We start from the raw sequence: 12,740 nt of genomic DNA, 5'->3' as shown, positions 1-12,740 counted from the left end.
TGTTCTCATTGTCTCAAAAACCTTCTTATTTTTGTTCAAGACTGAAGAATGAATCTTTTTAAAGATGTTATCTTAAAGAATATGTGGGACGTGTGGGCGCTACTGCAAACTTGCTGTGACACCAAACAGCTTTTACAAATCCCTGATTATGGCTTTAAGATAGTAATGTTAAAAAAAATCTTGTACATAGATCTGTGTCGTGGCTACTTCTTTAGCATTCCCAATAGTCCATTAGGTCAACTGTAAGCTAGGAGACCAAGCCTTAAAGCAGCTAAGAGAGATGCTAATAACGTACAGGTGGAACTTACCTTAAGTTGCATTTAAGCGTAACCGAGATGGTCATGAATACTATTTGTTCCACATATTTATTACGACGCATGGACTACAAACAGAAGGAATGTTTAATGTAAATCATCGAGTCTGTTAATTGTTGTTCATAAAACAATGCTTCATGAGGGCTAGCATGTTTCTGCTATTCTATACAAAGTTATACAATTTATATGGATAAAAAAATAAATGTCTACTTATGTACTGCCACAAAAATAATAAAGTACCGAATATTTTCAGCCAGGCTGTGATTCTTTTTTTAATATACAGAAGACAGTTTAAATCCAAAGGCTAGGCAATATTCACAAATATCAGAATACAGAATGCAACCACTCACCTCTGAAACACTTTCACTGAAACCTTATAAGCTGTTAAAACAGATTTAGACCACTTATAGAGAGCTTGTAAACAGTACCAACCAGGGTAGAGTAGTTGTGTGGACGTTCATTATAAATTTACTTTCACTAATTGATTGATTTTTTACTCCTATTTCTTATTAACTAGCTTATTTTAGCAGAAATCTAGGCTTATTACAGCCGAAGGCTTATTACGTAGTAACTATATGACCTTCGATGCAAACTAGCTGAGATATTCTTTAGTTCTAGAAGTGTGTAGCAGAAGTTACTGGCTATTGTAGGCTTTAAATTAGAATAAAACATCCCTCATAGCTTTTCATAGCCTTTTGTAGCCTTTCTTCAGGCTCCCTAGTGGCCATTCTAAAATGGACTGAGATATTTTTAATCAATATAGTCGTATAAATCATTTTTGCCATAGTTCTGTTATCGTATTAACTCGGACACTGTTGGATCTCTGTGTGTGAAATGTTGGGACCCCTGCTGTGAAAAGCATTCATACCTCTCCACGAAGACGGCTGGGCTGAGATAAAACAGTAACAAGTTCAGCCTTTTTCATATCAAATGATCACGTACAGCTGCCATGATATAAAGTAGTATTTAAACATTATAAGATCACTTTTATACGTGTTAACTTGCTTGCTCACTCACAAAGATGACCAATCCAGTTCGCTTCTGGTTTAATAAATCGACACTATCAGTGATGTTTTTTATGTGAAACAAACACTCAACAGACTCTCAGTAACATGTCAAAGACATAAGAGGCATAGGATTAGGTTTTGTGTTGAGGTAAGGGTTAGGGTTAGGATTAGGGCCAGGGTTAGGGTTAGGTGTTGGGTAAGGTTGGGTAAGGTTAGGTTTTGCATAATGGAAGTAACATATTAACAATACATCAACTAAATGTAAGTAATGTATCAACAGAACATCTAGATATTTACTTCAAAGTATTCAGATGCTTCACTACTGATACTTCACTGACATGTTGTTGATGTGTTACTGATAATCTGCTAAGAGTTTATTAATCATCTACAAAGGACCGCTACAAATAAAGTGTTTTCTGGCTACTGTGAAAAAATGTCAAATGTGGCACTACTGTTTTGCTGCTATATTTTGTCCATTCAAACCCCAGAAATACTAAATATCATGATACATATCATGCATCAAGAAAATAAAAAAGGATTGTGATGTTATATTTTTGCTGTATCGTGCACTCTTGGGGTGCAGTCCAATGCTTTCCAAATGTAAAAAAAATTGGTGCCCTGCAGATAAGTGCATATATTTTCACATTTTCAAAAATTACATATTTAAATACAGGTTGATTCAAAAAGATTCACCAGATTTCAAAATGATTTATTTCACTTGTAAATCATTACAGAACAATGCAGTAAACTGTGAATGGTCTGAGTGAGCATAAAGTTTATTATGTAATTTTACAAGTGCTCAATATGAACCTCCTCCAGCTGTACAGACAACATCAACACTGTAGTCAAATTCATCCCATACTCGATTGAGCATGTCGGGTGTCGCTGCACTCACAGTTCTTTTAATGCGATTTCGGAGATCATCCAGTGTTGTGGAACCAACGACGAACGCTCTGAGCTGTTGGAGGTTCACTGCCGATCACGTTGCACAGTTATGACGGATTCACTCTTATTGAAGTGGTGAATGCAAAGCGCTTTCTGCTCAGGGGTCTCCATCTCCTCTCAGACTGAAGGGAGCCATCTTCCGGTGACAGTCAGAAACTCTATGACCCTCTCTTTCAATTGGTGTGTGATTGGTTCCTAGGCACCTTACGGTTGTAAAAATATGGCGCTTTGAAATCGGATGAATCTTTTTGAATCACCCTGTATTATAACTGCAGGCCATATGTGCATAAAGCACACCTGAGTCCAGCATGTCCAAAGATGAAGGAGTGAAAACTAAGCTGCTATGAAATGCTAAGGCCTCAGCGACTGATGAGTGGTTGAGTGAGTATGTGTGCAAGCAAATGACTGAATTAACAGACAGACCAACATTAATTCAGCTGCTATAAGAACAGAAGAACGTGGTGGGTTGGGCAGCCCCTCTGCACATCGCTTTAGTGAAACATATGAGGCTTTGTGTTGCTCCTGCGTCATAAGCATTCATCTCTCCAGCACCACCGGTGAGGGCTTTAGTGCTGTTCCTAAAGCAAACATATGAGACTTTACACTGTATGATTGTGATTGATACGGTAAGCGTCTATACTTAAGGCGAGCTTATGTGTGAGAATCATCATCATCCTTGAAGCATCCATAAAGTCTGGCCTTCAGCTGTGCCGACTTCACCATCAAAGCCATCCATTCGACTGCGACAGACACAAAAGGCACACGCTTATCAGATCTGTAGCCTACAAGAGTATCAACATGACGCAGTGAAAATGAGAAGATTACTCAAGGAACAAAGTGAGTGTGGAGAGCGCAATTTTAACATAACAGGTCATACATCCTCGGGCAATCAACTGTTTACACAGTAATATCCATCATTCTTCCAACCTTGATATGTTATTTCTTGGTAAGTCTGACGAAATATCATTACCCACACACTGGCAGGTGTTTACATATTGAGATACACGCACACGCTTGGTTTTTATACAATGTCAGGATGTGTTGTTATAAATATGTCCCATATGTATCTACAGTACTGTGCATAAAAGAGACCACCCTTTCATTTATTCACTTTGCAGTCAAAATGGCCATTAAGTTATTTTTTTTTTTCAGAGTGAGAAAAAAAAGCAGAAAACATTTAACGGAAAATTACACAGAGGCCTTTGCCTTTATTTGGCGTAGGACCAGCATATTTGTTTCATATGTTGCAGCGATATGAGCTGAGCAGAACTCTCAGATCATTAGGAACTGGTCAGTTCATCCTGCTGAAGGTGAAGACTAGACATAGAGAAGCAGCGTTTAGCTACTATGCTGCTCTTAAATGGAACCAGTTGACAGAGAGCATTAGAACAGCCCGACACTGGACACTTTTAAATCTGGGTTTAAATCTAGGTCCTAATTGAGTAGCTATCAGCACAGTTTAAAACACTGTTCGCGTTTTTAGCCCCTTTTCCTCTGTACTGGCACCTTTTTATCCTAATCTAACTTTTAATTTTTTATTTGATTTTTAATTTAATGATTTTCTGTTTTGAATCTATTGTTTTAATCTCATTTTAAATTACTTTTTTTTTAAACAACTCTGTATTTTCTCATTTGTAAAGCACTTTGAATGGCAGCAGTGTATGAAAGGTGCTATATGAAGAAACTTGCCTTGCCTTGCATTTATTGGAGCTCCTATTGCTTTCAGGAGACTTGCTTTCATATTGAACCGGCGACCTTCCGGTCACAAGACTGGTTCCCTAATGTCCAGCCCGCCCATGACTGCCCCCAAGGGAAGTCTGAAGCAAGAGTGGAGCTTGATTTTCTCCTCTCTCACAAAGATAAAAGCTTTAAGTGCTGTTTACCTGATTGTGTCAGTTTTGGTGTCTACCAGGTCTTGCATGGTTGTTATCAGTCCCATTTTCTCTGCATCCATTAAATGTTTGAACTCCAGTTTTGGAAACTCAGTTTTTTCACTTATTTTCATTCATTTGATTCATTATCATCTTATATCTAATCTCCTCAGAAACATCTCTTAAAAATGAATAACTGTACTTAATGAATGTTTGACAGGAAATGAAATAAACATAGGGTGGTCTCTGACTTTTGCACATTAATATATATATATATAATAATATTATATATATATATATAATATATATATCTAAGACTAAGATTATATGTTTATATATAAGATTATATATAAGACTAAGATTAATATGTTTTTTTTTTTCACTTTACAAAGTCAAACCCAAACCTAACTGTTGGCCCTGTAGTTTGTTTCTGGACAAAGTCAGTATTTTTTGTCCTGGCCCTGTACGAACCCAAACTCACCACACACATACTACTCATTCCGTTACATTCAGTCCCCGCCTAAGACGTGTGTGCTTTACCAATACTGGTGGCTTTGAAGGAGGCATAACAATATAGACTTAAAGGCCTCAGAGACTGAACAGGACATTGGGAAAGCAATAACATTTCTGTTTGCCTCTGCATGCTGAATGAAGGGGAAAGTAAGATGAGAATCATATTAGCTCACAGTAAATGTTCAGAGAGCTGCGCTGGAATTTTTGAAGAAAAAGGGCTGAATGTAAGTTTCCAATGATAAGTGTGATGAGGATGCTGGAGGCAGAGGAACTCAGACTGGAAGCTACAATACGAGTGCGTGCTCTCGCGCATGCGTGCTGCGGGGGGGGTAGAGAAGAGAGCGTCCCCGCTTTTCTGGGTCCGTGTGCCTCCCACACGTTTTCAGACACGTTTTATTGTAGATAGAGCGAGTGCGAGTGTGTGTCAAGAGTCCTCTGGAGGACTATGCGTCACATGGTTCAACCCACACACACACACCCGGGTTCAAACACATGTATGCACTCTCTCTCTCTCTCTCACACACACACACACACACACACACAGAGGGCTCGTGGACTTGTGAGAATTCATCTTGACAACTTACTTAGAAAACCTGCATTATTTAACATTGATTGCGTCACAGAGGAAGATTTCCGACTGCAACTCAAAAGAGCTAAAATGAACATTGTAGAGGGGATACAAGACTAGGCAATGCTCGTTTTGTGGGACCACCATCAGCCGCATGGCTTCGGTCACAGAAGTGTCCATATATATAAAGAAGAAAAAATGAGACTATGTACTGGATGGCAAATTAACCCCTTAAAATCCCAGGCTTATTACTTACTAAGGCTTTTTATTCAGTAACTACAGGGACTTCAATGCAAACTGACAGAGCTATTCTTAGATTGTAGAAGTGAAATTCAAGGGGTTAAGATTTTAGTCTACTTGCCTGACATGTCTGGTGGAGGCCTACATTTTATCGGCCACTTTCTGTCGTTATGCAATTTATCTATTGTACTCTTAGCACTGCTACTCATAACAATCATCACTGATACAAGTACTACTACACATGATGACTATTTTTATCACTACTACCACTATAAGTAATAGAAGTACTACTACACTACTACTACTACTATTATTATTATTGAAATTAAGTGAAAATCTTTCACCAAAACTGACACCGAAATTCAGGACACACTGGCAAAAACTGAAACAGATGTCAATAAATAAAATCAGTTTACATAAACATATTAAATAATTTCAGAATGTAAACTGCACTATGTGCTACAGAATCCACTGTCAATTAATTTATTAGAGATATTTTGCACTTCAGGACTGTTATTCGTCATTTCAGAAGCTGAGGCTACAGATATTGTTGGTGCGCTCACAGAGGCTCTTTCTACTCCTTTCTACTTCAGTTTAGCTGTATTCTGCATATTGAGTGGGAGTTTGTGTTTTCAAGTGGTATCAAACCTGTAGTGCAGAAGTTCTTAGCTCTTGATACTCAGCATACAAACCGTAAAATAATATCACATAGCTTACATTTTCACTGCTGCTCAGTCTGACTGCATCTGTAGTAGTAGAATGTTCAGTAATTGTTCAAGTAAATCAAGTTACCTTTTTAAAACAGTACAATTATACGGGACTCTTATTATCATAGTGGTGGTGTTCGAGGCTATAAAACTGTCAGCCAGCGCTGGAAAAGAAGGAGTATCTGATAAGTCTGTGTTCTTAAAGGAATTGATGGATAATTTATTTTATAATTCTGACATGGTGTGTGTACTGCTTTGTCATGAATGGATCTATGAAGACTCAAAATTATAACACAACATCCCTGATAGAAAGAAGATAGTGGACCACTGTTCCCCGCGATGGCAAAGCTGGCGGTCCACTGGCATTTTGCTCAGCGTTTTCCCGGCGCCCCACCAGTGTTTAAACATCTTTTAATGTATTAGACAAAATTCCTCTAATCATTGCTTATTTTCACCTCACAGCCCAATTTCTTCATTTTTCCTTCCTTCTTTTCTTTAGTTATACTTTGTAAATTAGGTTAGTACGAAAAATTGAATCTAGCACAGTGTCAGCAGGATTTTCTATAAAATCATTTTACATTAGGCCTAGTCATCATTTTTATCTCTCTCAGTTGTTTGTAATATTTGTCTCAGTTTATTTTCCAAAATAAAAGTCTGTGTGCATTTACAATCTGTTTGAGGAGATTAAAACTAGTTAGAGTTTGCAGGCAGAACAGTAATCTGTGTGGCCCAAGTGTGGACCAGCAGCGGCAAACAGTCAGTGGGGTGCCGACCTTATTAAGCCGGCGGATCAATATATGCTCGCTATCTGGGATCTGGATGTTGTCAGCATAGTAATATATCTATGAGACTCTTGTATGATTTTTACCCGCATATACTCTCACACAAATGTGTACAGTTACCCAGAATCATGTGCAGAGTGAAGCAAAATGTACATTTTCTTTTGCAAGTGTAAAATGTGAACAAAAACAATAGCTGTTAGCATATGGGGCAACTAGCTCTAGCATAATTCTGAGCTAGCTAACATTACATTTCAAATAAAATCTTAGAAGCTTAAAAAAAAGTAGTCAACACTGTTTTATTTCCCCCGTTGTTAGGTCATCGACTCATAACATGTTTCTATGAATGCGTTTCAGCTTTCTCCTTTAATCTGTATAATGGTGGCGCTGGGAGGGCATGAGGAAGACATTTAGCAGTGTATAGCACCAAGTGGGCTGCTTGTTTCAACAGTGGGTGTCAGTCAGTGACTCAGTAAGTGACACTGACTCGTAAGCCAGCCCGCTGGGCAGTCTATCAAAATAAAGAGTAGTCTATCCATTCATGATCCTAAAAACTAAAGGCAGGCCAGGAAACAGATAGCACATGCGGACCACCGTGTGGAATAACAAACAGGTCTGCAGGTCAGTCAATTTTACAGCCTTGTATAACATGCACCCTTGAGATACACTCTACTGAGCGCTATATGGGCAAGAGATGGAAGAAAAGCCTTAAAGCTTTTATAGGAGCTGAGAACACAGCTCAGTAAATGAGAAAAAGCACATTGCTTTGTGTACACCGGTCACACAGTGAGGGTTTGATATCAATCTGGCAACGTCCGCGAGTAGATATATACACACACTTACACAGCAGGCGCTTATGAGGGGTTAAAAAGCAAAAGCAGGCCAGATCTTGACAGAGATGATATGCGTATCCGGATCCCTGACAGACGCTATGAAAGTATCAGTAGGTTTGAGTGTGGAAATGCTGCCCCCTGCTGGTCCAAAAATGCCTCCCAAACACAGTATGTTTAATTTTCATTTTTTATTAAAGTTTACATAGAAATATTACTCCAAGTGTCATTAAATTATTATGATCATGATAAACCATACAGTATTCACAACATGGGGAAATCCCTACCCATACAAAATATAATATACTGAAAATATATTAGAATATACTCTATTTGTGTTTTGGAATACATAACAATATACCTCATTTTCATAGGGGTACTTTTGTTCAGCTGCACTAAATAACTACCAAAACTGATTGTTTTCTTCATTTGTATAAATGCTTGCAATTGTGGCAGGAAATTGCAATGGACATTTTAAGTCCATTATACTGGTGAAAAGCAAAATAGCTTTATAATATATCTTTACAGAAGTTTACAGAAGAAACATTACTATTTTGAAACACATGGAAATAATACTGATTCTAGATGCTATACGTTACATAGACCAGAGTGGAAAAGAAAGACCAGATGTGGTACATTATATGTCCAAAAGTATCCAGACTCCCCAGGCGAAGGAACAATCAGGCAATGAAATTTGCTCAATATTCTACTTAACCCAGATGTAGCTGATTGGCTAAAACTCAGTTTTGGTTCTTTGGAGCTACAAGGCTAATGTTGCTAACAAACACTAGAAGTCAATAGCCACCCAAATCTTTTCAGTAAATCATCCCCAAAATGTCTCTCAACCCACTCAAACTGCATCCAGGTCTTTACTGATGTCGCACAGACACTTTTCGATGTAGTTTAAAAATATGACTAGATGAGCAAAACTGAGCAAAACCTCGGTCAGTAGCCTCCCCTTTGCATGTATGATGTCCTGCGGGCATATTGACACGACACACTGTGTTCATGATTTCTGTTTTCTTTTTATAAATGAACACCTGTTGTCTAAAATAGTGGTAACACTTATTGGATGGTCCACTTTAGATGCTCTGTAGATACTTAATTTACTTTAAAGTTACATTCAACTAAATATCTACTAAACTGACCATAATTTATTTTAACTCTAAACCTGGCTCTAATCCTAACCCTAACCTTAACCTCAGCCCAAAACCTAAACCCAACCCTCACCCTGGTCCTAGACCCTAACCCTGGTCCAGGTCCTAAACCTAACCCCACCACTGTTTAGAGTTTCAATAGATAGTTAGTTAACAATTTGAACATCTGTAGGGAACCTATAGGGGACTATGGTGGACTATCCAGATAAAGTGAGACATGCTGTGAAGTTTTGTTCATTTTTATGCCTCATAGTAAATCATGTAGTACTCCTAACCACACGAATGAGTCTGCACAACCTTAATAAAGACATGGAAGTGGTTTGAGCAAGTTGAGAAAAGTTTTGGGAATGTATTTACAGAAAAAACTGGGTGACTTTTGATTTTTAGTGTTTGTTAGCAACATAAGCCTTACAGCTCCAGCACTAAACTAAAGAGGCAAAATTTGGACTTGGTCTTATCAACTACATCTGGGCAAGGTGGTTCAGCTGAGCACACACAGCTTAACCTCCACAGAAAAGCACTGACCAAGAGAACGGGATGCTCTGGAGCAGCCACGCATGAGCGTAAGGCCAGTATTGGGCTGTGGAGCAGTGAAACTGCATTGTCTGGAATGACAGAGCTCTATCCAGTACCTTTGGGATGAGTTGGAGTGGGGTATGTAATCCAGAACTAATCATCCAACATCAGTGCTCACAGCATCCTCAATCCTCACAGCAATGTTCTAAAACCTAGTGTAAAGCCTTCCCAGAAGAGTAGAGGCTGTTACTGCAGCAAAGGGAGGACAAACCCCTATTTATGCCCTTAATTTCAGATGTCTACAAACTTTTGGACATACAGTTAGCTCTAAGCTGAGTACAGCACAAAATAAGTTTTGAAGATCACACTATATTGCTTTGGTTTTTTGAGTGCTTGCCTTGGTCAGGAAGGCTGGAGTGGACAGTCCATTTCATTGTGGCCAGTTTCTTTTACTATTTAACCAGTTTCTTGATGCGTCCAGTTATATCCTTACAATCCGCTCTCAGAGGCAAAAGAGGTTGTCAGTGTTGGGCATGTTACCATTGGCCTTGTCATTTTCTGGATCTGAGCTGCAGCCCAGAGGGGTCAGCCTAATGTCCAGGACCTGGGGGTTAGTACGGGACTCGGCAAGTCTAGACAGAGGAAGACAGACACAGATGTGAAGCACATTTTTTTCACTGATGGTGGTACAAACATGAAGGACTGTTAGGAAATTACTGCTATTGTTAATATAATCATTAATGACATTACTATGTTATCAACTACTGTTAATAAGGGATGTAAAATGCATTGGTGCATCATAGGACTGGGCGATAAAACGATGATAATAATTATCGCGATATAACTTTCCTCGATAGACGATAGCCTAGCACTTGTCACGAGACAACTAAAAATAATCTGTTTTCTTTATTAACTATGATGATTACTAAAAAATTGCGGCCGTGCATTTCCAGCTGGTAAAAACAGCTCACCAGAAACTTTCTCCCACTCTCATCACAGATTTGTGAAATGTTCCTCTTTTTGGCAAGTGTTTTGTCATGTTCTGACCATAAATGATAGTTTAAAACAGCAACTGACCACTCAGGAGCAAAAAAAAGAACAGCCTTCAAACTTGCAAGAAATAATAATTTGACATTTATCACGATAAGTATCGATATCGAACGATATGAAAAATTTTATCGTGATAAGATTTTTGGCCATATCGCCCAGCTCTAGTGCATCATAACATCAATCTAAAGGTGACGATTACACTTCATTAATTTTGGAATGATGGAGTCTTGGAATAATATTCAGTAATGACTATTTTCAATCATAAATCCAAACAAACAAACAAACAAAAAAAAACGTATTAGTTTTATTGTCTATATTCTAAACAGTTCCTGCAGCACGTTTGTGAATTTGATGTATGTTTACAAATAATTTGGAATCATCAAAATAATTTAAACAATTTCTGGTAAAACTTGAGATTGTAAGAGCAAGAAATGAAGTAATTCTAAAGTAATTCTACTGCACAGCATTCTGAACGAGAATTCTCTATTGAAAGGAAAATCTAGGCCAGGACTGGTCTTAATCCTAGTCTGGGAAACCAACTTTATGTGTCTGTCCAAATGTACTTCAGTGATACATACAATACTGTGCAACAGTCAGAGATCACTTTTCTTTGATTTCCAAGCAAAATGACCATTATGTACAAGTTATTCATTTTTCAGCATCAAGAAAAAAAGCAGTACATAATACTGTGCAAAAAGTCACCTAAGCAGGTTGTTTAAAACTATCTGGGCTGCAAGTATAATAGTGCTTGTAAAAACACCATATAACGTTAGATTAAACATAAAAACATCAACAGAATTTCTCATTTCATATCTTGTGAGCTAGTTTGAGGAGCAGAAGTTTGGCTTCAGATTTCTCCCAGAACATCCATCATACTGATTTGTTAATTTCCATCATCAGCTCACTTAATTTAACCTAATAAATCACTGATTAGCCATCACAGGTGTTGGATGATAACTATGAATAACACTGAGCTTCCTTGAGGACAGGTTTGAAGAGGTTAAATGAACACTAAATCACTTCTTACTGTACTAATATTATTTGTATTTGTTCTAATATTAGTGTTTTCTGAACAAATGAATGCTTCCTGCCCAGACAAATAGCTAATATGAATATCATTTTCTGAGGTGCCTAAAACTTTTGCATAACACTGTATATTTAACAAAAGATAACATGGAAAACTAAATATAATTAAATGTAACTAAATGTAATATTAACCATGTCAGTATTTAGTGTGTCCACCTTTTGACTTTATTCTTCAGCTTCTATTCTTCTCAGGAGACTCACTTTCAGTTTTTCAAAGAAATCTGAGCTGAGTTGTCGTCTCACAGTGGAAGGATGGACAGAATTTCTCCTCTCTCTCAAAGACGAAAGCTTTAAGTGCTGTTTATCTGATGGGGGCAGTTGTGATGGTCTACCAGGTCCTGCACGGTTGTTTCATTTTCATTTGACTTTCTTCTTCATGCGAGTGTAGTGTCTTATATCTAATCTACTCTCCTGAAATACCTCCTGAAAAAATGAGCAACTTGTACTTTATGGCCGTTTTGACTGGAAATCAAATAAACGAAGGGTGGATGCTGACTTCTGCATAGTACTGTAGATACTAGACAACATTACTGCTACTCCTTTACAACAGTTATAATATTTGTTGAACTCAAAACTTGAAAAAAGACAGCAAATCTGAACAGACTGGTGATTATGGCATTCAGCAGGGCTGCACAATTTATCATTAGTATTTAGTTACTGCAATATTGGCCTTTGCAATACTGAATATAGAAGGCTGCAATATGTAAATATGCCCTCTAGCCAATCACATAACTGTTTACTGTGGGCTGGGAGCATCCCGACCAATCACAGATCTACCTTAAGTGAGTGTTTTTGTGAATGTTTTGAAGAATTAATGAAAATGATTTTGGCAAAAATAGTATAGGCCTGCCTTTGTGTCACAACAATGGTTTATAACTGTGTTATTAATATATCGCAGGGCATATTACATAGCAATACAATCACAATTACATGTTTTCTCCCTATTGTGCAGCCTTACTACACACTGAGAGGTACAAAAATGGAATACAGTGATGGTTTTGTCTGTATTGCAGTAAGTCTACAGCATAGTCTTCATTGTTGATACAGTGTGACTGAGACTTTTCAACAAATGCAGTATGACAAATGGAGGCTGATCTAGAATCATTTGGTGGTGAAAAACTGGAAGGAGGAGAGAAATGTACACAAGACTGATGACC

General features: G+C 37.9%; 1 protein-coding gene across 1 annotated transcript in view; it reads right to left on the bottom strand.

Annotated features, from left to right (window-relative positions):
- Positions 1-9,349: 9,349 nt before the first annotated feature.
- Positions 9,350-12,740, bottom strand: part of ldlrap1a (low density lipoprotein receptor adaptor protein 1a) — a 31,887-nt gene continuing 28,496 nt past the window's right edge. The window contains exon 9 of the mRNA XM_036566205.1: positions 9,350-10,079. Coding sequence (XP_036422098.1) covers positions 9,950-10,079 — 130 coding nt within the window. The 3' untranslated portion in view covers positions 9,350-9,949. The remainder of the gene's footprint in view (positions 10,080-12,740) is intronic.

This window comes from Colossoma macropomum, unplaced genomic scaffold (genome assembly GCF_904425465.1).
Source record: "Colossoma macropomum unplaced genomic scaffold, Colossoma_macropomum, whole genome shotgun sequence".
Lineage (NCBI taxonomy): Eukaryota > Metazoa > Chordata > Actinopteri > Characiformes > Serrasalmidae > Colossoma > Colossoma macropomum.
This window is presented reverse-complemented; position numbering and strand designations above follow the sequence as displayed.